We start from the raw sequence: 26,305 nt of genomic DNA, 5'->3' as shown, positions 1-26,305 counted from the left end.
CATACCGTCTTGGCGTTTCTTGATCTTAAGGGTGACAGTCTCTCCAGCCATTTGGAGTAGATGGATGGCCTCACTCAGGGGTTTCCCCTTCAGACTCACACAGTTGATGGCCAGGACACGGTCCCCTATATGGATGGCACCAGTCCTATAGAAGACAAAATGAAGACAAAAGACAAAATGAATACAAAATGACGTCCCTTGTCATTTCCTAGGGAATCATGAGACAACAGATATACATATCAATCATATTACAAACAATAGATAAGATAAGTGAACAAGAAGGTAATTGGTTGTTCAAACTACCTAAAACCAACTTGGGCATAGAGGACGGTAATATCAGCTCAAATGACATGCTGTAACACTCTTAAACAAGTGTATGAACTTGTATGAACTTTCCCTCCCACTAAGCGTGGGGGAAAAACGCTGCAGCTAAGCAGTCACTACTTCACAGCTCTGTTCTCTTACCTGAAGCACATAACTTTTCTCAGGTTTGGAACCAGGCTAGGTATGTGAGAGGTTTTGCTGAGAAAGCGACTTCCTGCTATCTTGTGGAAACCTTAGCTGTGTTCGAATACTCATACTAACTACACTAACCATACTATTTGTGACGTGAATTGAGTATATAGTATGCTTATTAGTCATAGTATGGATATAGTTAGTATGCCAAAAGTTCCCGGATGTTGTACTAAATTTGCCAAAATATGAAGTATACACACAAAGAACACTATTTCCGTACTTTAGGGCCCATAATGCAATTATTCTGGAAATGGCTTCACATTGTTTTCAGATTTGAAGAAAATGGAGGAAAATATGTGCCGCCGAAGTACAGCGAGAGCAGATACAAATTCATTGCTTTGACTAATTAGAACAAATGTTAAGAAAATGTTGAGCAATGTAATAAATGACTTTTCAAATACATTACCTTACACGTTATGTTGGCTGACAAATTGTTAGCTACGCTGTCCTTAAGAACCACATAGCATATCAATACAGCAGTATGTATCGATATGTTAGCTAGCTACCTAACGTTAGTTGGCTACTTACACGTCAAACTTGCCAGTATATTAACTACAGGTTAACTACCCAACGTTTATTGACTTGATCATTCCCGACATTCTTAGCTTAGCTAAAGGGTATAGTCGTTGTGCATTCTCAATGGACATTCGGGTGCTTTCGAAAATTCGCTCTCAGAGCACTCTCGTCTGAGTTTACCAGAGCACAGAATAATGAATTTATGAGCGCTCAACACTCGTTGAATATGGCAGAGGTAATTAAATTGTTGCCAACAGCACAGTTACAGTCGCCAACGCTATGGATAACATGAAAACTGCCTAACCAGCTCTGCTAGGGCACGTAAAATGGTCAGAGTGTTCTCTCATGTGTCTGGAGGTAGCTAGCAAGCTAGCCAACGTTAGCTTGGGTGCTTGACTGCCGCTGTAAGGTCAGAATGCTCAAATCAACCCTACTCCCGAGCGTCCAGTAGGCGCTCCGAGAGCAAAACGCTCTGAATTTACTCTAGCACTCCAGATTGAATTTAAGAACACACCCAAAGTCGTAAAATGTCTAACTAGTCATGTGTTATGCTAACTAGCTAGCAAGAGGTTGCTTAGCAACAACATCAACTTCCCGTAGACAGGAGAAGAGCTAGTACGCTCAACCGAAAACATACGGTTTGTTTATAGTATACTAAGATTAACTAAGAGTATATAGTACATACTCATTAAGTACGTAGTATACAGTATGTTAGTATAGGTATTAAAACACAACTCTAGTGTTTGAGCCTCCTAACCGTAACAATACAGTAGATTATTGTTATTTATTTATTTTTAACATATTTTCCTTTTTCATCCTGTTTATCGAATATCATCAGTTGATAATATTGGTGAAACGATATATGGTTGGGCTCTAATAAGAAGGCGATAAAGGACATCAGAGTGTGGTGATAGTTCCTTCTCTGTTTCAGAGGCTTTTTTGTATGGTCGTGGCAATGAAACAGCCCGACTGTCCAGTTTGGCGAGAGAGTAACAAAGAGCTGATTAAGCAAACATCAGACCAGACAGCTATTGTTTATTGACATATTTTACACTGTGTGGCTTTGAGGGTGTGGCAAAAATCACAATTCGTAGCGTCCTTATTTCAACCATAAATCACAACCATAATAGTAGAGTCGAGGTGCATCTCAATAGTCCAACCTTCGACTATCTATACTGACATTAAAGAATTGTACAGAAAATCCAGACAGAAAACAGATCCCGGGTAGGCATCCTCCATATTGCTTTCACCTACAGCCTGTCTATACATACAGTACAGATGAAGCAGAAGAGACAAGGAAAGGCTTTTGACACCTATGGAGCCAGTCTATGGGAGAATCTCAATGATATACTCCTCGTGTCCTCTCTCCTCGCCTCCACCTCAAAACCCATTAGAGGAAAAGGTCAGAGGGGAGAGGATGCGAGGAGTATGCAATTCAGATCTTCCCTATAGTCTCATCACCTCTAACCACTCTTATAATAGGAGCGCCAACCTCATGCCACTGACACCTGAACCCCAACATTCTCACCTTTCAGCCAGGCCCTTCTTGGTGAGGCCTGAGATGACGATAGGGTCAAAAGGCTCCTCTGTGCCTGAGATGGTAATGCCCAGCGGGCCATTGTAACGCTTCAGCTCCACTGTGTAGATAATGGAACCAGACATCTCCAGCTCATCTGACAGGGACAGAGAGAGCACACATAACCACACATGCTCAGAACATGTAGAAATATGACAGTTATTACATAAGGGATAAATTAGACCAAAAATAAATGGCACACTAGCTAGCACACATCAGACATGAGTCACAAATTAAACATGTAAAAACAAGCCACTTGACAAATCAAAGCACCATGACACTCTGCTATACAATTTTACAGTTATTTTTCAGATGGTATTTTACATAAAAATGTGCGAAAACAGTGGGAACTTACAGCACAATCACACATCACATATTCACTTTCTTATGACACATGGTATGTAACGACGTGTGTTTATACTAGGTAAATAGACAGCAATGTTTTGATACAGTCTGGAGATGTGTCCATTAGGGAATTCAACCTCATTGGACAGAAATCTGTACTTTAAACCAACCTCTCCACGCAATACTGCATCTTTATTGTTGAAGCATGACTCTGTGTTCATCTTACCAGCGTTATCCTCGTCCTTCTGGATCCGGAGCTTGACCATGTCCTCTGCCTGCTGCAGCACATGCATGGCGTCCTCCATGGTGCAGTTCTCCAGACGCACGTTGTCGATAGCCAGCAGCCTGTCCCCTGGCTCCAACGTGCCTGTCCTATTAGCAGGCAGGGGAAAGGAGGGCAGCAAATTAAACCAGATAAAACATGGACCTGACATTTGCATCTTAAAGATACTATTACTAGGGCCCTGTTTTTCCTGGTAAGGTCACATGGTGAGGAAAAACTCCTGCTGATGACTTGTATCAATGCATTTCAGACTTAACTAAACTCAGAACAGAGGCAGTAAAGCAAGTAATTTGTTGGAGTAACCTAAACACTGGACGTTTCTTTGCTGATCTTATCAGCATGACTCCCCATGTGATTGGGATGTGGGACACACCTGTGAGCTATGCTTCCTTTTCTGATGTCAGAGATGATGAGAGCTTTTTCGGGTCTCTTGCTTGCTGTTCAGACAGAGACACCATTACATTAAATGTTAATAACATGAACAATGATAATAGAAGGGAATAGAAATCACATTTATCAGTAGTTACCTGTAGCCCAGATTATTTTAATTTGCTCTGGACACTTGCATGCTCCACTTTCATGCACACACCCACAACAGTCCCACATCATTGCATATATAACAAGTTCACTGTTGGCTTGCCCTACTACTACCTTCAGTATATGTGGTATCACTTCACTAAAATCCTCTGTGCTACAGATAATTGCTGTCCTTTGTTTTTCCAGGCTTGTTAAAGTGTGAAAGAGTTGATGATAAATGCTTGTATTAGACTGCTATTATTCAGACATAATTAGGCAGTAGCTTCTATGACAGTCTAAGAGACCAGTCATGGATCACAGAGCATTGATCCACAGAGAGAGAGACAAAACTCCAAAAGCCAAACAAATCATAAGAAAACAAAAATATTATTATTTCCAATGTGTCAAATAATGAACAAAAAAACTGAGCAAACTAGAATGCTATTTGGCCCTAAGCAGAGAGTACACAGCAGCAGAATACCTGACCACTGTGACTTACCCAAACTTAAGGAAAGATTTGACTATGTACAGACTCAGTGAGCATAGCCTTGCTTTTGAGAAAGGCCGCCGTAGGCAGACCTGGCTCTCAAGAGAAGACAGGCTTTGTGCACACTGCGCCACAAAATGAGGTGGGAACTGAGCTGCACCTCCTAACCAATGTATGACCATATTAGAGACACATATTTCCCTCAAATTACACAGATCCACAAAGAATTCGAGAAAAAAACCTGATTTTGATAAACTCCCATATCGACTGGGTGAAATACCACATTGTGCCATCACAGCAGCAAGATTGGTGACCTGTTGCCACAAGAAAAGGTCAACTAGTAAAGAACAAACACCATTGTAAATACAACCCATATTTATGCTTATTTATTTCCCATTTTGTACTTTATCCATTTGTACATTGTTACAACACTGTATATAGACATAATTTGACATTTGTAATGTCTTTATTCTTTTGGAACTTTGAGTATAATGTTTACTGTTCATTTTTATTGTTTATTTCACTTTGGTATATCATCTACTTCACTTGCTTTGGCAACGTTAACATGTGTTTCCCATGCCAATATAGCACCTTGAATTGAACTGAGATTGAATTGACTTGATATGAAGGCCAAGGATTCTAATGTTGGGCTACGTCGCCCCCTGCTGTTCGCATCTGGTATTCTCACCACTGATTGTGATGCCAAGATCTACTCCCCTCCTCTTGGGCAGCTTCACATGGAACACGCCACTACTTGGAACCACTGATTCTAATTGGGGACAAAAACATGAAATTAACAGATTGATTAAAGCATAAATAACAAATGCAGATTATCCTTTTAACTCGTATTAAGGAAATATGTACTAACTATGACACAGTATGTGGTTGTCTCACCTTGCTATCTTAAGATGAATGCACTAACTAGTCGCTCTGGCTAAAATATGAATGGATAAAAGAGATGCCATTTCCAACTTTGATAAACAAACATTCAAGAAAATAAAAAGGCTATACCTGCTACATCAAACTCGACCTCCAGAGTGACCTTATTGGCCAGAGCAGCATTTCGCAGTAGTTGATTGGCTTCCTCCAGTGTTCCATCCTCTGTAGGGATTCTGTTGATTAACAGGAGTCTGTCCCCCACCTGCAGAAGTCCACATCTGACAACACAAAGCACAGTTAGAAGATAAAAATAGAGGAAAAAGGGTAATTGTGTGTGGCATTCGGCACATTTTAGATTAAAATATAAAACTCATTTTCATAGTGAATGTGGCCTTTATACAGTTAGACTAGACAGACATTTATCCAAATGACCAGGTGTTACGAACTGTTTTCCCCAATACTTCTCTCATTTACGGCCCATTTCCCAGACCCAGATTAAGCCAACTCTGAAACCAAAAAGCATTTTCAGCGGAGACCATGAGACTCCTGCTGTAAAGCGATAAGAAACCTTATCCATGTTGACGAATACCATGCATCTGTTATATGGAACATATACACATTTACAGATCCATCTTGTTTTCTTTACTCTCATGACTGCTGTAGATTTCAGATATAAGTATCAGTCAATTTAAATAAATTCATTAGGCCCTAATCTATGGATTTCACATGGCTGGGAATAAACACCTTAAATTTTAAAAAAAAGTGTAGGGGCTTGGATCAGAAAACTAGTTAGAATCTGGGGTGACCACCATTTGCCTCATGCAGCGTGACATCTCCTTCGCATAGAGTTGATCAGGCTGTTGATTGTGATATGTGGAATGTTGTCACACTCTTCAATGGCTGTGCAAAGTTGCTGGATATTGGCGGTAACTGGAGCACGCAGCCATCCAGAGCATGCCAAACATGCTCAATGGGTGACATGTCTGGTGAGTATGCAAGCTATGGAAGAACTGGGACACTTTCAGCTTCCAGGAATTGTATACAGATGCGACATGTGGCTGTGCATTATCATGCTGAAACATGAGGTGAAGGCAGCGGATGAATGGCACGACAATGGGCCTCAATCTCATCACGGTATCTCTGTCCATTCAAATTCCCATCAATAAAATGCATTGTGTTTGTTGACAGTAGCTTATCCCTGCTCATAACTTAACCCCACCATGGGGCACCAACGTGCCAGTGGGATTTGATGATGAGTATTTGCCCACTGAAGTCGGTTACGACGCCATACTGCAGTAAGGTCAAGTCCTTGGACGACGAGCACGGAGACAAGCTTCCCTGAGACGGTTTCTGACAGTTTGTGCAGTAACTCTGCAAGCCTACAGTTTCATCAGCTGTCTGGGTGGCTGGTCTCAGATGATCCTACAAAAAAATAAGCCAGATGTGGAGGTCCTGTGCTGGTGTGGTTACAAGTGGTCTGCGGTTTTGAGGCCAGTTGGAAGTACTGCAAATTCTCTAAAACTACATCGGAGGTGGCATATGGTGGAGAAATTAACATTCAATTATCTGACAACAGCACTGGTGGACATTCCTGCAGTCAGCATGCCAATTTCACGCTCCCTCAAAACATGAGACATCTGTGGCATTGTGTTCTGTGACAAAACTGCACATTTTAGTGTGGCCTTTTATTGTCCCCAGCACAAGGTGTACCTGTGCAATGATCATGCTGTTTTATCAGCTTCTTGATATTGCACACATGTCAGGTGGATGGATTAACTTGGCAAAGGAGAAATGCTCACTAAAAGGGATGTAAACTAATTTGTGCACAAAATTTGAGAGAACTAAGGTTTTTGTGCATATGAACCATTTTTATTTCAGCTCATGAAACATGCGACCAACATTTTACATTGCGTTTATATTTTTGTTTCGTATATTTCAACTCCACTTTGTCCTTTTGATCTCCTCTCACTGACAACAATCCACTGAGTCAGGACCCTGAAGGGCACAATCAATTCATGTTGTTACATTTTTCATTTGTTTTGACTGGTCCCTCCTGTCTTCTTCTGAGCAATGGGAAACCTTTAAGTAAACTTATTTTCACAGAAAAATTACTAATATTGAATCAATATGTCACCTAAGTTGAACAAATCTCAATCATCTTTCTGATAAATAAATTAATCTTCACCTTGCTTGACCTTGAATAAGGGCACAGACACTTCACCAAACCACTTCCATTACACAAACACACATGCACCCACAAACCCACACTCCTACTGTACAATCAGACACATACTTACTTCCATGATCACATAATGATCAGGACAAACACATAGGAGCACTGTGAACTAGGATTCATTCACTAACCACTGCGATTCATTTACCTTCGCGTCAGGACTGAGACGAACATCACAATACGATGTTCTGCTTGAGTCATTCCCTCCCAACGGCGGGAGCCTTTTAATGGTATTACACCACCCAGGGGACAAGGCTTTCTCTTGTTCATACAGACATTATCATTAATCTTTCAAGATACGGAGAGAGACCACACACTGGCCTAATCGGTGCTCGCTCTTAATTGGCCTGTATCGTTTTTATCTTATTCAATAAACAGATATTATTTGCAAGGATCAAAATTAAGAGTGTTTAGAGTGTTAAAGTGTGGTGTGACGAATAAACTACCGGGAAAGTAGACTAGAATGCTTCTCACAAACACAGGTTCTAATACCAGTGCAGTTATTTCAATTACATCAAAGCAAAGTGGCTAATGGAATTGATAGGACATAGTGTATCGAACACTGACGTCTTTGGATAGTTAGGAGACTCCTCAGAGAAAGCAGTGACTCGCCCCATCACTCCTGATGATGCCCCACCATCCTCTTGAGTGACTAACACACTGTGTGTCTCTGTGTGGAAGGACGTGTGCGCACATGCATCTCTGTGTGTGGGTGGGTCACCTTTCGGCAGGGCTGTCGGGCTCGATGAAGCGGATGACTGGGGGGGCGGACAGGGTCTCTGTGGCAAAAACACCCCCATGCAGTTGAACCCCAAACCCTAGGAGTGGATCCCCCCTCAGGACGACCTCGCTGGTCTCCACGTGAACAACCTGACCCCCAGGGCCCACTGAGCTGGATGCTAGGGACACTGGTACGGGGGTTGGATGGATAGGAGAAAGAGAGAAAGAATAAATGGTCAGAGTGAAAAGAGCGCTAGAGAGAGAAAGGGAAAGTGAGTGTTCGAGAGTGAAAAGAAGAGAGGGAGTCAGCTATCAGTCTTTCCATCAGTCATGTTAGTCGACGTCAGTGATCAGTCATCAGAGCGGTCACCACTTTGACGAGGGGAGGCAGGGTAAATTCTCAAACTATTATAAAACAATGTTATGAATTCACACGGAAAAAAACAATCCACATACGTGAGCTCTTGTGCTCCTTTCTCCGCTGGCATCTCTTGTGTGTCGTGCTGTGGGGGCTTGTGGGGGCGACGGGGGGGATGGGGCAGGGCAGGGTGCTGCTGTACCCTGAGGTGGCTGTGGAGGAAGGGGAGAAGCCACCACACACCAGAGCTGAAAGGACATATGCTCACAACATCAAACCAATGCAAAGAGAAGTCCCCCTCAAGGTAGAATAATGCAACTCGCCACTTGACCTGTAACTCCACAGGAGCGACATATGATGCTAATGCAAAGTCAATGATATCATATCATTGGGATCATATCTAGGATCATTAACCCCAAAGAATGACTGATGATCAACAGCAACTCAAAATACAAAAATGCAACAAGGAAAAAGGTTATATACTGTACTATACCCAGCAGCATATTCACACATTCCAACTTACATTTGCAGTGGTCCTGCTGGTTGAGCTGGTGGCAGGGACTGCTCCATGTCTTGCAGTGCTGGGTGTGGCTGTAGTTGGCAGTGGGCTCCCAGTGTTGAAGGTTGCTTTTCTGTACTTTCACTACGGCCACAAATAAACAAAACGATAAACAAAATAATAGTTTATTAGGAAAAGATTAGGAAAACCTGGGGCAGCAGGTAGCCTAGTGGTTAGAGCGTTGGACTAGTAACAGAAAGGTTGCAAGATCGAATCCCCGAGCTGGTAAACAAGGTAAAAATCTGTCTTTCTGCCCTTGAACAAGGCAGTTAACCCACTGTTCCTAGTCCATCATAGAAAATAAGATTTTTTTCTTAACTGACTTACCTAGTTAAAAAAGGTAAAATAAAAAAAAAATAAAAAAATCGCTCTCTCAATCTGCTAAATTCTACCCATGAAATCCTGTTTTCCTTTCCATGTCTAAATTTACTCCACACAGAGCCTGCAGGATAACACCATGCAGAGTAATTGATATTTAATGTTTTCTTCATGGTACGCTAGATAATCCTGTGGCATAATGTATTTTTGTCAACACAAGAAACTCTGTGAAACACATATAATTGAATTAATTGAATGGAGCAAAGAACGGCTGGCTGATCTTCCTTGTTTAAGTTAATTAACAAGCTTCAACAAAGCTGCATGCAGATTGGAGAGCATTTAAACGTTTCACTTTGGAAGAAAGAAAAATCATCTGTTTAAAAAACACTGTCAGGTCAGTCAGAACTGACTCTCACTGAGCTAATACTGTCTTGAGTGAAGAGAGGACATGCCATGAGAATCTACCTTCATTGAACACAGCTGAAACCCGAAAAGCTGATTGCAGATAATGTCTCTGTCATGATGATAAGGCATTTCTCCCCTCTCTCCTGATTGGCAGGCCAATACTGATCAATTGAGCGTGAGCTGTCAGTGTCTAATCTGAGGATAAAGAGTCTGCATACAAAGGTTTGGCTTTCTCCCAGCAGAACTCGGCTAGGTAAAGCAATAGTCTGTGCTCACATATTCCCTAAAGACCTTCGCTTGAAAAATAAGAACATTTAACTGTTGTTTGTCCCTGCTAATAGAACAAAGCAACAACATTTTAATGATTTTTTCAATTTTACCAGGCAAGTCAGTTAAGAACAAATTCTTATTTACCATGACAGCCTACCCCGGCCAAACTCGGACAATGCTGGGCCAATTGTGCGCCGCCCTATGGGACTCCCAACCGGATGTGATAGAGCCTGGATTCAAACCAGGGACTGTAGTGACGCCTTAGACCACTGCGCCACTCGGGAGCCCTAGCCAGAAACACTTCCTGGAATTAGTCAGAATTAAGAAATTTGTCATAAAATTTTGACGTTTTTACATCTCACTAAGATGTTTGGTGCAGTATTTCTCAAGTGAAAATCTTGGCATTGAAACTAGTCTCTCGTTAAATGACAACACTTCATGTTTCTGTAACGGATGTGAAACGGCTAGCTTAGTTAGCGGTGGTGCGCGCTAAATAGCGTTTCAATTGGTGACGTCACTTGCTCTGAGACCTTGAAGTAGTGGTTCCCCTTGCCGCGGCTTTTGTGGAGCGATGGGTAACGATGCTTCGAGGAGTGACTGTTGTTGATGTGTGCAGAGGGTCCCTGGTTCGCGCCCAGGTATGGGCGAGGGGGTGGTCTAAAGTTATACTGTTACATTGATGCTGTTGACCCGGATCACTGGTTGCTGCGGAAAAGGAGGAGGTCAAAAGGTGGGTGAGTGTAATGAATGTGAAACGGCTAGCTTAGTTAGCGGTGGTGCACGCTAAATAGTGTTTCAATCGGTGACGTCACTTACTCTGAGACTTTGAAGTAGTAGTTCCCCTTGCCGCGGCTTTTGTGGAGCGATGGGTAACGATGCTTCGTGTGTGTCAGTTGTTGATGTGTGCAGAGGGTCCCTGGTTCGCGTCCGAGGATGGGCGAGGGGACGGTTTAAAGTTATACTGTTACATTTCAAGTAGTATTGTTGATCAAGTAGTAATTTTCAACAACACAAATTGTGAGCACCGACAGCCCCCCCCCCCCAAAAATGCCTAACATGCTGACCAGACCGGACACGTCGCGTGCGCCAGCGTCGCAAAATAAATTTAGAAATCCATGTTATTCAATTATTGCGCCAACGAGCGTCTGCGATGCCAAGGGCTAAAATAGAACTTTGTATTTCTGATGCAGATCGCGCTGAAAGTCCTGCCTCTCCCATCTCCTCATTGGTTTATAGAAGCAGGTACCCACTTGCCATTTCCTCATTGGTTATACTCACGTGGGTGATTGAAAGATGAAATGTTTTGCCGGTTGTCGTGGTAAAAGTGTAGATGCCAATCACCATATAAATTCAAAGATGAAAAAGCCTGGAAGGCTAGAAACGATTCGGTTGACCATTTTATGTGTGGATTAATTGTCGGAGTAGAAGACCTTGTGAATTTCAGGTAAAATAACAACTCAATGTTTATATCCCTGGACAAATTAGCTAGCAAGTGCAAGCTAACTAGCTAAATTGCCATATATGTTTAATGCTTTTCGACTTGTCCCCAAATTAATGTAATTGGTTGAGTTTGTTTTGATATTTTAACCTGCATGTCGCGTTTGGTGTAGGGGGACAAAATACATTTATGCACGATAGCGCCCGATGGCACTCGCACGCAGCCAGTTTGGGTTCCGTGTAAGACCAAAACATCACAAAATGTAAAATATGCAAAAACTGTTTTGACTGGTAAGCTTTATTCGATTGGGTGAAAAGTTAATGTGATTGGAGACAGATGCCACACAATTAAGCAATAAGCCCCAAGAAGGTGTGGTATATGGCCAATATACCACGGCTAAGGGATGTTCTTAAGTATGACACGACGCAGAGTGCCTGGACACAGCCCTTAGCCGTGGTATATTCTCATATATCAAACCCCCAGGTGCCTTATTGCTATTATAAATTGGTTACCAATGTAATTAGAGCAGTAAAAATAAATGTTTTGTCAAACCCATGGTATGCGTTGTGATATACCATGGCTGTCAGCCAATCAGCACTCAGGGCTCGAACCACCCAGTTTATAACAGAGAATAATTACTGTTCTGAAATGTTCCACTTTTTTGATTGCATTTACAGTGTCGATAGACTTGACTCCTTTTACAAATGATTTTTATTCTTAAATGCTATAAAGCACAGGTTATAGCCTAAAGAAGTATTGGCTGTTATTTATTTATTTATTTATTTATTATTTTTTTACCCCTTTCCTTGTACTAAACACCTCCCTCTGCAACTAGATCCTGGACTTCCTGACGGACTGCCCTCAGGTGGCAAGGTTAGGTAACAACACATCTGCCATGCTGATCCTCAACACAGGGGCCCCTTAGGGGTTCGTGCTCCATCCCATCCTGTACTCCCTGTTCACTCATGACTGCAATGCCAGGCACGACTCCAACACCATCATTAAGTTTGCCGATGACACAACAGTGGTTGTAGGCCCGATCACCAACAACGACGAGACAACCTATAGGGTGGACGTCAGAGACCTGGCCGTGTGGTGCGAGGGCAACCTCTCACTCAATGTGATCAAGACAAAGGAGATGATTGTGGACTACAGGAAAAAGGAGGACCGAGCACGCCCCCATTCTCATTGACGGGGCTGCAGTGGAGCAGGTTGAGGGCTTCAAGTTCCTTGGTGTCCACATCACCAACAAACAAACATGGTCCAAGCACACCAAGACAGTCGTGAAGAGAGCACAACAAAACCATTTCCCCCTCAAGAGACTGAAAAGATTTGGCAAGGGTCCTCAGATCCTCAAAAGAACTGCACCATCGAGAGCATCCTGACTGGAATGGCAACTTGGCATTCTCCCTCTGTAGTGCCTCCGAACGCAAGGCACTACAGAGGGTACTGCGTATGGCCCAATACATCACTGGGGCCAAGCTTCCTGCCATTCAGGACCTCTATACCAGGCGGTGTCAGAGGAAGGCCCTAAAAATTGTCAAAGACTCCAGCCACCCTAGTCACAGACTGTTCTCTCTGCTACCGCACGGCAAGCGGTACTGGGGCGCCAAGTCTAGGTCCAAGAGGCTTCTAAGCAGCTTCTACCCAAAGCAATAAGACTCCTGAACATTTAATCAAATGTCTACCCAGACTATTTGCATTTCCCCACCTTTTAAACTGCTGGTACTCTCTGTTGTTATCATCTATGCATAGTCACTTTAATAACTACATGTACATATTACCTCAACTAACCGGTGCCCCTGCACATTGACTCTGTACCGGTACCCCCCTGTATATAGTCTTGCTATTGTCATTTCACTGCTGATCTTTAATTACTTGTTACTTTTATTTCTTATCCAATGCAACAACTGCATTGTTGGTTAGGGGCTCGTAAGTAAGCATTTCACATTAAGGCCTACACCTATTGTATTCGACACATGTGAATAAAACATTTGATTTGATTTGATAGTTCTACTACACATCAGTTTCAGTGATCCCTTCCAGCTTCACATGCTACGAAATCAACTCAAACCGTTGGGCCAGATAAAAGCCTGGAAAAAAACACGGCATGAACCATCCCAGAGAGGTGTGTGTTTGTGGGTGCGTAGCTTGCCACTATGAATAAGAGGCCGGCGGTCTACCCCAGGGCACAAGGCTTGCCTCCCAGCACTTTCCACACTCAGCGTGATTCACAGAATGTGGAAAGAGGCAGCAAACCCTCTGCAGTCCCTTTAAAGCAGCAGCAGTTAACAAAGGTTACCATGTAGGGGTGTGTTTATGCTGAAAACGCAGTTTATCTGGATTGTGTCTGTTGGGTAACAGACAGTGCCTTCAGAAAGTGTGCACACCCCTAGACTTTTTCCACATTTTGAATTTGTAATTAATTCAATTGAGATATTGTGTCACTGGCCTACACACAATACCCTATCATGTTAATGTAGAATCATGTTTTCAGATTTTTTTAAACAAATTATTTAAAATAATAAGTTGCAGGGACTCACTCTGTGTGCAATAATAGTGTTTAATATTATTTTTGAATGACTACCTCATCTCTGTACCCCAAACATACAATTATCTGTAAAGCACCTCAGTCGAGCAGTGAATTTCAAACAAAGATACAACCCCAAAGACCAGGGAGGTTTTCCAATGTCTCGATAAAGAAGGTCACCTATCAGTAGATATTACCTTTTAACAGCAGACCGAATATCTCAATTACACTTTGGATGATGTATCTATATACCCAGTCATTACAAAGATACAGGTGTCCTCCCTAACTCAGTTGCTGGTGAGGAAGGGATCAGCTCAGGGATTTCACCATGAGGCCAATGGTGACTTTAAAAACAGTTACAGAGTATAATGGCTGTGATAGGAGAAAACTGAGGATGGCTCAACAACATTGTACACTGCTCAAAACAATAAAGGGAAGACTAAAATAACACATCCTAGATCTGAATGAATGAAATATTTTTATTAAATATTTTTTTCTTTTCTAGGTGAATGTGCTGACAACAAAATCACACAAATTATCAATGGAAATCAAATTTATCAACCCATGGAGGTCTGGATTTGGAGTGACACTCAAAATTAAAGTGGAAAACCATACTACAGGCTGATCCAACTTTGATGTAATGTCCTTAAAACAAGAGGCTCAGTAGTGTGTGTGGCCTCCACGTGCCTGTATGACCTCCCTACAACGCCTGGGCATGCTCCTGATGAGGTGGTGGATGGTCTCCTGAGGGATCTCCTCCCAGACCTGGACTAAAGCATCCGCCAACTCCTGGACAGTCTGTGGTGCAACGTGGCATTGGTGGATGGAGTGAGACAGGATGTCCCAGATGTGCTCGATTGGATTCAGGTCTGGGGATAGCATCAATGCCTTCCTCTTGCAGGAACTACTGACACACTCCAGCCACATGAGGTCTAGCATTGTCTTGCATTAGGAGGAACCCAGGGCCAACCGCACCAGCATATGGTCTCACAAGGGGTCTGAGGATCTCATCTCGGTACCTAATGGCAGTCAGGCTACCTCTGGCGAGAACATGGAGGGCTGTGCGGCCCCCCAAAGAAATGCCACCCCACACCATGACTGACCCACCGCCAAACCGGTCATGCTGGAGGATGTTGCAGGCAGCAGAACGTTCTCCAGACTGTCACGTCTGTCACATGTGCTCAGTGTGAACCTGCTTTCATCTGTGAAGAGCAAAGGGCGCCAGTGGCGAATTTGCCAATCTTGGTGTTCTCTGGCAAATGCCAAACATCCTGCACGGTGTTGGGCTGTAAGCACAACCCCCACCTGTGGACGTCGGGCCCTCATACCAACCTCATGGAGTCTGTTTCTGACCGTTTGAGCAGACACATGCACATGTGTGGCCTGCTAGAGGTCATTTTGCAGGGCTCTGGCAGTGCTCCTCCTGCTCCTCATTGCACAAAGGCGGAGGTAGCGGTCCTGCTGCTGGGTTGTTGCCCTCCTACGGCCTCCTCCACGTCTCCTGATGTACTGGCCTGTCTCCTGGTAGCGCCTCCATGCTCTGGACACTACGCTGACAGACACAGCAAACCTTCTTGCCACAGCTCGCATTGATGTGCCATCCTGGATGAGCTGCACTACCTGAGCCACTTGTGTGGGTTGTAGACTCCGTCTCATGCTACCACTAGAGTGAAAGCACCGCCTGCATTCAAAAGTGACCAAAACATCATCAGCCAGGAAACATAGGAACTGAGAAGTGGGCTGTGGTTATCACCTGCAGAACCACTCCTTTATTGGGGGTGTCTTGCTAATTGCCTATAATTTCCACCTGTTGTCTATTCCATTTGTACAACAGCATGTGAAATTTATTGTCAATCAGTGATGGTTCCTAAGTGGACAGTTTGATTTCACAGAAGTGTGATTGACTTGGAGTTACATTGTGTTGCTTAAGTGTTCCCTTTATTTTTTTGAGCAGTGTAGTTACTCCACAAAACTAACCTTAATGACAGTGAAAAGAAGGATGCCTGTACAGAATAAAAATATTCCACAACATCCCATCCTGTTTGCAATAAGGCACTAAAGTGAAACTGCAAAAAATACAAAGCATTATGTTGGCAAATCCAAAAACATGTCACTGAGTACCACTCTTCATATACTACAAAAGTATGTGGACGCCCCTTCAAATTAGTGGATTCAGCCATTTCAGCCACATGTATAAAACCAAGCACACAACCATGCAATGTCTAAACACAAACATCGGCAGTAGAATGGCCTGTAGTAAAGAGCTCAGTGATTTTCAATGTGGCACCTCATAGGATGCCACCTTTCCAACAAGTCACTTCGTCAAACTTCTGCCCTAGAGCTGCCCCAGTCAACTGTAAGTGCTGTTATTATGAAGTGTGAACGTCTAGGAGAAACAACGGTATATGTGGCTACTCCTTCAAGACTGATGTAAAAGCATTCCAGGTGATACCTCATGAAGCTGGTTGAGAAAATGCCAAGAGTGTGCAAAGCTCTCATCAAGGCAAAGGGTGGCTAATTTGAAGAATCTCAAATATAATTGGATTTAACACTTTTTTGGTTACAAAATTATTCAATATGTGTTATTTCATAGTTTTGATGTCCTCACTATAATTCTACATTGTAGAAAATAGCAAACAATAAAGAAAAACTGTTGAAGGAGGAGATGTGTCCAAACTTTTGACTGGTACTGTATGTGACTTAGATATTTCTGTATTTAATTTTCAATACATTTGTAAAAATATCTAAAATCATGTTTTCCCTTTGTCATTATGGGGTAAAAAATGTTTGTATATATCTACTCCATTTTGAAGTCATTCTATAACAACAAAATATGGAATAAGTTAAGGGGTACTTTCTGAAGCCATTGTACATAGAAAACTACCTAAACATTACATAAACAAAGTCCTGTGAGGAGCGGAGGAGCGGACGCCTTGAAGTGTGTTGGGATATGGCTCAAGTCCTCTGATAGACTGACCTGTGTCTTGGGGTCTCATGGGAAGTCTGCTCTGATTGGCTGGAAGGATCTCCAATTTGACAATGTCAGAGGTTTGGGCCAATAGCTGCGTGGCCTCCATCAGGGAACAGTGCTCAGTGCTGGTCCCGTCTATAGACAGAATGAGATCACCTATATGCAATGCCCCACACCTGAGAGAAAAGAGGGGGTAAGAAAGGGACAGACAGAGAGTGATTTGAAAGGAGAAAAGCTTATCACATTTATTCTAAAGCTTCTCAATTGTCGTGCAAAATACAGTATGGTCTCTTTGGTACTCAAGTAAAAAGTGAGACATTGTTTGTGACAGGTGGCTTGCCTCACCTTTCCACCACACTGGCTTGTTTGATCTTGTCGATGACGATGACCTGTTTGTTCCTGTACACAGCAGTAGCTAGGCTAACACCCAGGCTGGCTGCAGGACACTTCACTATCTCCACCAGTAGGGGGCCAGAGGCCTGCTGCACTGACTCTGAGAGACACAGACATACACAACATTAGGGGGGAACATCCAAAGTACTGTAACAAATTGACGAGGTCGCTTGGTGTTGGGTTAAGGTTGCGACAGTATAAAGTGATGAAATCCGTGTCTGAGTACTTAGGACATATTGGAAATGTGAGCAAGACAATGGAGCTGATTGTGGATTACAGGAAAAGGCGGGCCGAACATGGTCCAAACATACCAAGACAGTCGTGAAGAGGGTACGACAAAACCTTTTCCCCCTCAGGAGACTGAAAAGATTTGGCATGGGTCCCCAGATCTTCAAAAAGTTCTACAGCTGCACCATCAAGAGCATCCTGACCGGTTGCATCACTGCCTGGTATGGCAACTGCTCGGCATCGGTAAAGCACTAAAGAGGGTAGTGCGAAATGCCCAGTACATCACTGGGGCCAAGCTTCCTGCCATCCAGGACCTACACAATAGACGGTGTCAGAGGACAGCCCTTAAAATTGTCAGAGACTCCACTCACCCAAGTTATAGACTGTTCTCTCTGCTACCACACGGCAAATGGTACCGGAGCTCCAAGTCTAGGACCAAAAGGCTCCTCAACAGAAAGAAAGGAGGACTCTTCATATATTTGATTAAAATGCCTTTATTAGTATGGCATGTTCAATAGGCTCCTCAACAGCTTCTACCCCCAAGTCATAAGACTGCTGAACAATTAATAAAAATCGCCACCGGCCAATTTACATTGACACACACCCCTCGCCTCCTTTTTTTTACACTGCTGCTACCTGCTGTTTATTATCTATGCACCCCCACCAACATGTACAAATTACCTCAACTAACCTGTACCCCTGCACAATGACTCTGTACCGGTGCCCCTTGTATAGAGCCTCGTTATTGTTATTCTTATTGTGTTACCTTTTACTATACATTTTATTTTAGTCTACTTGGTAAATATTTTCTGAACTCTTCTTGAACTGCACTGTTGGTTAAGGGCTTGTAAGTAAGCATTTCATGGCAAAGTCTACACATGTTGTGTTCGGCACATGTGACAAATAAAGTTTGATTTGATACACATTTACTTTCTCTTATGGTGGAAAAATGCAAGATAATGTTATAATAGTTTTATTGCATCAAATGGTTGTTTTACGCAAATTAATAGAGGATTCTTATAACTATTGTGTGTGTGTTCTACTGAGGATGGGCCTCTGGGAAATAACACTGACAGGAGATTTACAATGTCTTTTGGGTGATAAAACCTAAAGAACATTCCAGAGCATGAGTTCATTTTTCTGTTCTGTATCGTACCAGGGAGACATGGCTCCAGTATGGAGTTGGGGGCCCAGACACTGGTCTCTACTGTACACAATGAAAACTGTTGATACAGCAGATACTGTCTGCTATGAATTATAGATGCCTTTCATACAAATCTTAACCTTGTGACCCATTCTATACATCTGTTGTTTGTCATATAGACTGAAAAGGGGTGTGTCTGCTATAAAATACCTTTGTATCATTGTATCTCGGCGCTCTCAATGAATCATCTGAGAGTGATTCGTCGACCAGCCATCATTAACGAAGAGCAGTCAATCGATTCACTTTATATGTGTGTTGTTTTGACCTGCACCCTTATTAATAAGTGAATAAAGATTTAGTTTAAGCATAACTCTGACTTGTGTGATAAGTTTGTCTCTCCTCATTTGATAGTAAAGAAATTAACCACCACACTCTTCATTATCTCCTCTCTCTAAACTGAAGAACCCATTATTTATTTCTGAGGGCATTTGGTTTAATAATGATGCTCTCCAAATATATTTGAAATAAGGATATTCCCTTTCACCTCAACCCACCTCACTTAACACTCAACTAGGGCAGTACAGAGGTCAATCTGTCTCAGTTGATGGCATATGAGACAACCTATCCAGTGATACAGAGAATCGACAGAGCTAGGGGCTTGCAGGGCAACGGAAACGTCCGCTTGTCTGAGACCTTGTATGGGACTTGCGTACAACCTTGTCCTGCCTGGGGAGTGTCATCATGCCTGGGAAGTGTCATCGTATCAGAGGAGTGTCCCAGACTGGGGCTGACTAACCCAGGCATGACTGTCACTGACTTATAGTTGTACTGAGGGGCATGTGCTGCTTGCCAGATGAAGGTAGTAAAATCATTTTCATATTGGAGGAGAACAGACTGAAGGGCTATTTGACCTTTGACGTCACCTCTGTCTGTCTGTCTCCAAAAGCACTAGTGTTAATTAGGACTAATTCAGGCATATGAAAGCCCAGATCTCCGTTTGCTTTTTAACTTAATTAAGAAGAATAAAATAATTAGACGCAACCCGCAAAATGTATATATATTTTTTAAATCACCTTAAACCTCCGGATGGTTTGTCTGTATACTTCCATTCAATATAGAGTAGACTTCTATATTGGAATTATTAAAGTATATTTATCGATTGTATGTATGTACCTGCTGTACCATTCCTACTCCGTGTTTTTGGAGCTGTGTGAATCCTGGGGTTGCGTCTTGCGCAGACAACACTCTAATACATTCTTGTGGAACTGACACGTTATTTACCCTCAGAGCGATGTTGCCCGGCCTGGGCTGCCATATTCTCACATAACCCCCCCCCTGCCAGGCGTGTGTGTGCTCACCCATGAGGGAGACATCATACTCAATCAGGAACAGGGCTTCCTGACTACACTGCATCAGCATAGTCAGAGCGTCAGCATGCTTCTCTCGGTGTAAGGGCTTCCCGCCTAAGCTCAGCACACGGTCACCAGCCTTCAGTGTGCCCTCTCTGGTAAAGAGATGGGGGGGGGCATTGAAAAAAGAGAGAAAGGAGAGAGAGGAGATAGAAAGTGTAAATGTAAAGGAGGGCAGTGAATATAGGCACTCAGTCCACACAGGCACATCAGATGGCCATCTTTCTGTTTGCTGTCTCTGGGAAAAAATTACATTTTCAAAAGGAAAGAAAGGGGAAGAAGGGGGTGTTTTGTACTCTCTCTGGTAAAAGAGAGATTCTATCTCTGGCCAGAAAATCAACAAACATAATTAATATCAATATATTCTCTTATGGTGTACACTATACTCACCATGTCACTGCTTGCTATACAAAAAGTCATGTTGCCCTCAATATTCTGAGAAATCTTGGAACAGTGCAGTACAGCATTCAATTAGCTAGTCCCTAGCCTTTGGATGAAGCTTGCCCTTTATACTGTGAATGTGGATTTAACATTAATGCATGACTGCATTTCCATAGGTCTTTGAGGCAACGTGCATCCCTACATCTTTTCAATAGCATTTGCATTGAAACAAATGGCAAAGGAGCAAACCAGGGTCAGCAAGCTATAAAGATTGCATACAGATCCATACACTGACTGAAATCAAGGCACTCCAGAGCATCTTAAATCACTTACTCAGTGTTATTTCTAGGCATAAGTAAGTCAACTCACTGTTAGTTCGGATAGTAGAATATACAATGTGCAATTTCAAATTTGGTAATAAATCAGCAGTTTTCCTATTGGTATGTCAGTCACTGACAGGCAGTCAATTAGCCCATGTCAGCTAAAATTTTATAGATTGCATGACCAAATTACTGACTGGAAGGCAAGGCCCTGGCACAGGGGCCCCGACCTCCGGGGGGAACATTGATTTTGTTCGTCACGCTCACTCATATCATATGAACATGGCGTAAGTCATGGCAAAATGTGTAGAATTGCAGGAAATTTGCTTTAAAACAAACATTTCCTCTCAATCCCGTGGCAAAATGTTTAGAACTGCAGGAACATTTGCTTAAAACTGCAATTTCTTCTCTCAACTCCAAATTAAAAGATGGTGCTGCAGTGGATAACGGCCGTTTCATGAGCTCCTGACCAATTCAGCATAAATTCACACAAAATAGCAGATCTTAGCTTTTTTACATAATGTCTCCGCCATCTTTTCCTATGATCGAAAAAAGCTTTTGGACATCAGAACAGCGATCCCTAATCTTGATTTGGATGAAGAGCTCTACTTCAACAAGTCACAGCTTTCCTGCTTACACTGGACCAGACCCTAATTAATGGGACTTGAAAGAGGAAGCGGCGCCGAAAAAGAGGCAGGCTGCCTCCTAACGAGTTTATGTCTGCGCACAAATAGACCGCCATTGCCCTCTGTTCTGCTGGGGAATGTGGAGTTACTGGAGAACAAACTGGATGAACTCCGTTCGAGACTATCCTATCAACAGGACCTGAAGAACTGTAATATTCTATGCTTCTCAGAGTCTTGGCTGAACAAGGACATGGATAATGTATATTTCGCGTGTTTCTATATGCATCGTCTAGACCGGGCGGCAACCTCGGGTAAAAACTCAAACAGGAGGAACCAGTGTGGTTCAGTATGGAAATGGACCGATAAAGCAGATGCTAAGTTACAGGACAGTTTCACTAGCACAGACTGGAATATGTTCCGTGAGTCACCGGCTTCATACAGTAACTGCATCAACAACGTCGTCCCCACAGTGACCATACGTACATAACCCAACCACAAGCCTTGGATTACAGGCAACATCTGCACTGAGCTAAAGGCTAGAGCTGCATCTTTCAAAGAGCGGGACACTAATCTGGACGCTTATAAGAAATCGCGCTACGACGAGCCATCAAAACAAGCAAAGCGTCAATACAGGACTAAGATTAAATCCTACTACGCCGGCTCTGATTCTCGTCGGATGTGGCATGGCTTGCAAACTACCACAAATTACAAAGGGAAACCCAGCTGCGAGCCTACCAGACAAGCTAAATACCTATGCTCAATTCGAGGCAAACACCGAATCATGCATGAGATCACCAGCTGTTCTGACGACTGTGTGATCTCGCTCTTCATAGCCGATATGAGTAAGACCTTTAAATAGGTTAACATTCACAAGGCCGCAGGGCCAGAAGGATTACCAGGATGCGTTCTCAGAGCATGCGCTGATCAAGGATATCAACCACCCGAGCCACTGCCTGTTCACCCCGCTATTATCCAGAATGCGAGGTCAGTACAGGTGCATCAAAGCTGGGACCGAGAGTCTGAAAAACAGCTTCTATCTCAAGGCCATCAGACTGCTAAATAGCCATCTCCAGCACATCAGAGGCTGCTGCCTGTAGACATAGATTAGGAATCACTGGACACTTTATAGAAATGAAACACGAGCCACTTTAATAATGTCTCTGTATCTAGCATTACTCATCTCATATGTATAAACTGTACTCTATACTATTCTACTGTATCTTAGTCACTTTAATTGTTTGTAAATACTGCATCACCCATTCTCATATGTATATACTGTACTCTATACTATGCCACTGTATCTTAGTCCAATGCCGCTCTGACATACATTGTATATACATGTATTCTTAATCCATTCCTTAATTAGATTTACGTTTATTTTGGGTAGAAGTCGCAGCCACTACCAGCTAGCCTACTCCAGCAGTACTGTTTCATTTCAATCATTTTAGTCAATAAGATTCTTGCTACGTAAGCTTAACTTTCTGAACATTCGAGACGTGTAGTCCACTTGTCATTCCAATCTCCTTTGCATTAGCGTAGCCTCTTCTGTACCCTGTTAACTATGTGTCTATCTATCCCTGTTCTCTCCTCTCTGCACAGACCATACAAACGCTCCACACCGCGTGGCCGCGGCCACCCTAATCTGGTGGTCCCAGCGCGCACGACCCACGTGGAGTTCCTGGTCTCCGGTAGCCTCTGGAACTGCCGATCTGCGGCCAACAAGGCAGAGTTCATCTCAGCCTATGCCTCCCTCCAGTCCCTCGACTTCCTGGCACTGACGGAAACATGGATAACCACAGATAACACTGCTACTCCTACTGCTCTCTCTTCGTCCACCCACGTGTTTCGCACACCCCGAGAGCTTCTGGTCAGCGGGGTGGTGGCACCGGGATCCTCATCTCTCCCAAGTGGTCATTCTCTCTCTCTCCCCTTACCCATCTATCTATCGCCTCCTTTGAATTCCATGCTGTCACAGTTACCAGCCCTTTCAAGCTTAACATTCTTATCATTTATCGCCCTCCAGGTTCCCTCGGAGAGTTCATCAATGAGCTTGATGCCTTGATAAGCTCCTTTCCTGAGGACGGCTCACCTCTCACAGTCCTGGGCGACTTTAACCTCCCCACGTCTACCTTTGACTCATTCCTCTCTGCCTCCTTCTTTCCACTCCTCTCCTCTTTTGACCTCACCCTCTCACCTTCCCCCTACTCACAAGGCAGGCAATACGCTCGACCTCATCTTTACTAGATGCTGTTCTTCCACTAACCTCACTGCAACTCCCCTCCAAGTCTCCGACCACTACCTTGTATCCTTTTCCCTCTCGCTCTCATCCAACACTTCCCACACTGCCCCTACTCGGATGGTATCGCGCCGTCCCAACCTTCGCTCTCTCTCCCCCGCTACTCTTTCCTCTTCCATCCTTTCATCTCTTCCCTCTGCTCATACCTTCTCCAACCTTTCTCCTGACTCTGCCTCCTCAACCCTCCTCTCTTCCCTTTCTGCATCCTTTGACTCTCTATGTCCCCTATCCTCCAGGCCGGCTCGGTCCTCCCCCTCCCGCTCCGTGGCTCGATGACTCATTGCGAGCTCACAGAACAGAGCTCCGGGCAGCCGAGCGGAAATGGAGGAAAACCCGCCTCCCTGCGGACCTGGCATCCTTTCACTCCCTCCTCTCTACATTTTCCTCCTCTGTCTCTGCTGCTAAAGCCACTTTCTACCACTCTAAATTCCAAGCATCTGCCTCTAACCCTAGGAAGCTCTTCGCCACCTTCTCCTCCCTTCTGAATCCTCCTCCCCCTCCCCCCTCCTCCCTCTCTGCAGATGACTTCGTCAACCATTTTGAAAAGAAGGTCGACGACATCCGATCCTCGTTTGCTAAGTCAAACGACACCGCTGGTTCTGCTCACACTGCCCTACCCTGTGCTCTGACCTCTTTCTCCCCTCTCTCTCCAGATGAAATCTCGCTTCTTGTGACGGCCGGCCGCCCAACAACCTGCCCGCTCGACCCTATCCCCTCCTCTCTCCTCCAGACCATTTCCGGGGACCTTCTCCCTTACCTCACCTCGCTCATCAACTCATCCCTGACCGCTGGCTACGTCCCTTCCGTCTTCAAGAGAGCGAGAGTTGCACCCCTTCTGAAGAAACCTACACTCGATCCCTCCGATGTCAACAACTACAGACCAGTATCCCTTCTTTCTTTTCTCTCCAAAACTCTTGAACGTGCCGTCCTTGGCCAGCTCTCCCTCTATCTCTCTCAGAATGACCTTCTTGATCCAAATCAGTCAGGTTTCAAGACTAGTCATTCAACTGAGACTGCTCTTCTCTGCATCACGGAGGCGCTCCGCACTGCTAAAGCTAACTCTCTCTCCTCTGCTCTCATCCTTCTAGACCTATCGGCTGCCTTCGATACTGTGAACCATCAGATCCTCCTCTCCACCCTCTCCGAGTTGGGCATCTCCGGCGCGGCCCACGCTTGGATTGCGTCCTACCTGACAGGTCGCTCCTACCAGGTGGCGTGGCGAGAATCTGTCTCCTCGCCACGCGCTCTCACCACTGGTGTCCCCCAGGGCTCTGTTCTAGGCCCTCTCCTATTCTCGCTATACACCAAGTCACTTGGCTCTGTCATAACCTCACATGGTCTCTCCTATCATTGCTATGCAGATGACACACAATTAATCTTCTCCTTTCCCCCTTCTGATGACCAGGTGGCGAATCGCATCTCTGCATGTCTGGCAGACATATCAGTGTGGATGACGGATCACCACCTCAAGCTGAACCTCGGCAAGACGGAGCTGCTCTTCCTCCCGGGGAAGGACTGCCCGTTCCATGATCTCGCCATCACGGTTGACAACTCCATTGTGTCCTCCTCCCAGAGCGCTAAGAACCTTGGCGTGATCCTGGACAACACCCTGTCGTTCTCAACCAACATCATGGCGGTGGCCCGTTCCTGTAGGTTCATGCTCTACAACATCCGCAGAGTACGACCCTGCCTCACCCAGGAAGCGGCGCAGGTCCTAATCCAGGCACTTGTCATCTCCCGTCTGGATTACTGCAACTCGCTGTTGGCTGGGCTCCCTGCCTGTGCCATTAAACCCCTACAACTCATCCAGAACGCCGCAGCCCGTCTGGTGTTCAACCTTCCCAAGTTCTCTCACGTCACCCCGCTCCTCCGCTCTCTCCACTGGCTTCCAGTTGAAGCTCGCATCCGCTACAAGACCATGGTGCTTGCCTACGGAGCTGTGAGGGGAACGGCACCGCAGTACCTCCAGGCTCTGATCAGGCCCTACACCCAAGCAAGGGCACTGCGTTCATCCTCCTCTGGCCTGCTCGCCTCCCTACCATTGAGGAAGTACAGTTCCCGCTCAGCCCAGTCAAAACTGTTCGCTGCTCTGGCCCCCAATGGTGGAACAAACTCCCTCACGACGCCAGGACAGCGGAGTCAATCACCACCTTCCGGAGACACCTGAAACCCCACCTCTTCAAGGAATACCTAGGATAGGATAAGTAATCCTTCTCACCCCCCCCCTTAATGACTTAGATGCACTATTGTAAAGTGGCTGTTCCACTGGATGTCAGAAGGTGAATTCACCAATTTGTAAGTCGCTCTGGATAAGAGCGTCTGCTAAATGACTTAAATGTAAATGTAAATGTAAAACTGTTAGATATTACTTGATAGATATTACTGCACTGTCGGAGCAAGAAGCACAAGCATTTCACTACACCCGCAGTATCATCTGCTAAACATGTGTATGTGACCAATAACATTTCATTTGATCAGCTTCTTCACTGACATTTTCCACCTCTCCCTGATCCCAGTCTGTAATACCTACAGTACATTTTTGAACATAATAAAATAATAAATATAAATAAAATAACAATAAAATATAA

At 44.1% G+C, this 26,305-nt stretch overlaps 1 protein-coding gene across 1 annotated transcript in view; it reads right to left on the bottom strand.

Moving 5' to 3' along the window:
* The window catches only part of LOC135504686 (glutamate receptor-interacting protein 2-like), a 62,673-nt gene that overhangs the window by 12,304 nt on the left and 24,064 nt on the right, over positions 1–26,305 (bottom strand). Inside the window, exons 7-18 of the mRNA XM_064923476.1 lie at positions 20,044–20,189; positions 17,266–17,413; positions 16,927–17,096; positions 8,953–9,072; positions 8,528–8,641; positions 8,073–8,259; positions 5,251–5,396; positions 4,928–5,008; positions 3,610–3,673; positions 3,180–3,325; positions 2,561–2,705; positions 6–145 (exon numbers count right to left, since the gene is read on the bottom strand). Coding sequence (XP_064779548.1) covers positions 6–145; positions 2,561–2,705; positions 3,180–3,325; positions 3,610–3,673; positions 4,928–5,008; positions 5,251–5,396; positions 8,073–8,259; positions 8,528–8,641; positions 8,953–9,072; positions 16,927–17,096; positions 17,266–17,413; positions 20,044–20,189 — 1,607 coding nt within the window. The remainder of the gene's footprint in view (positions 1–5; positions 146–2,560; positions 2,706–3,179; positions 3,326–3,609; positions 3,674–4,927; positions 5,009–5,250; positions 5,397–8,072; positions 8,260–8,527; positions 8,642–8,952; positions 9,073–16,926; positions 17,097–17,265; positions 17,414–20,043; positions 20,190–26,305) is intronic.

This window comes from Oncorhynchus masou, chromosome 18 (assembly GCF_036934945.1).
Source record: "Oncorhynchus masou masou isolate Uvic2021 chromosome 18, UVic_Omas_1.1, whole genome shotgun sequence".
NCBI lineage: Eukaryota > Metazoa > Chordata > Actinopteri > Salmoniformes > Salmonidae > Oncorhynchus > Oncorhynchus masou.
Note: the sequence above shows the minus strand (reverse complement) of the source record. Positions and strands in the feature narration are given on the sequence as shown.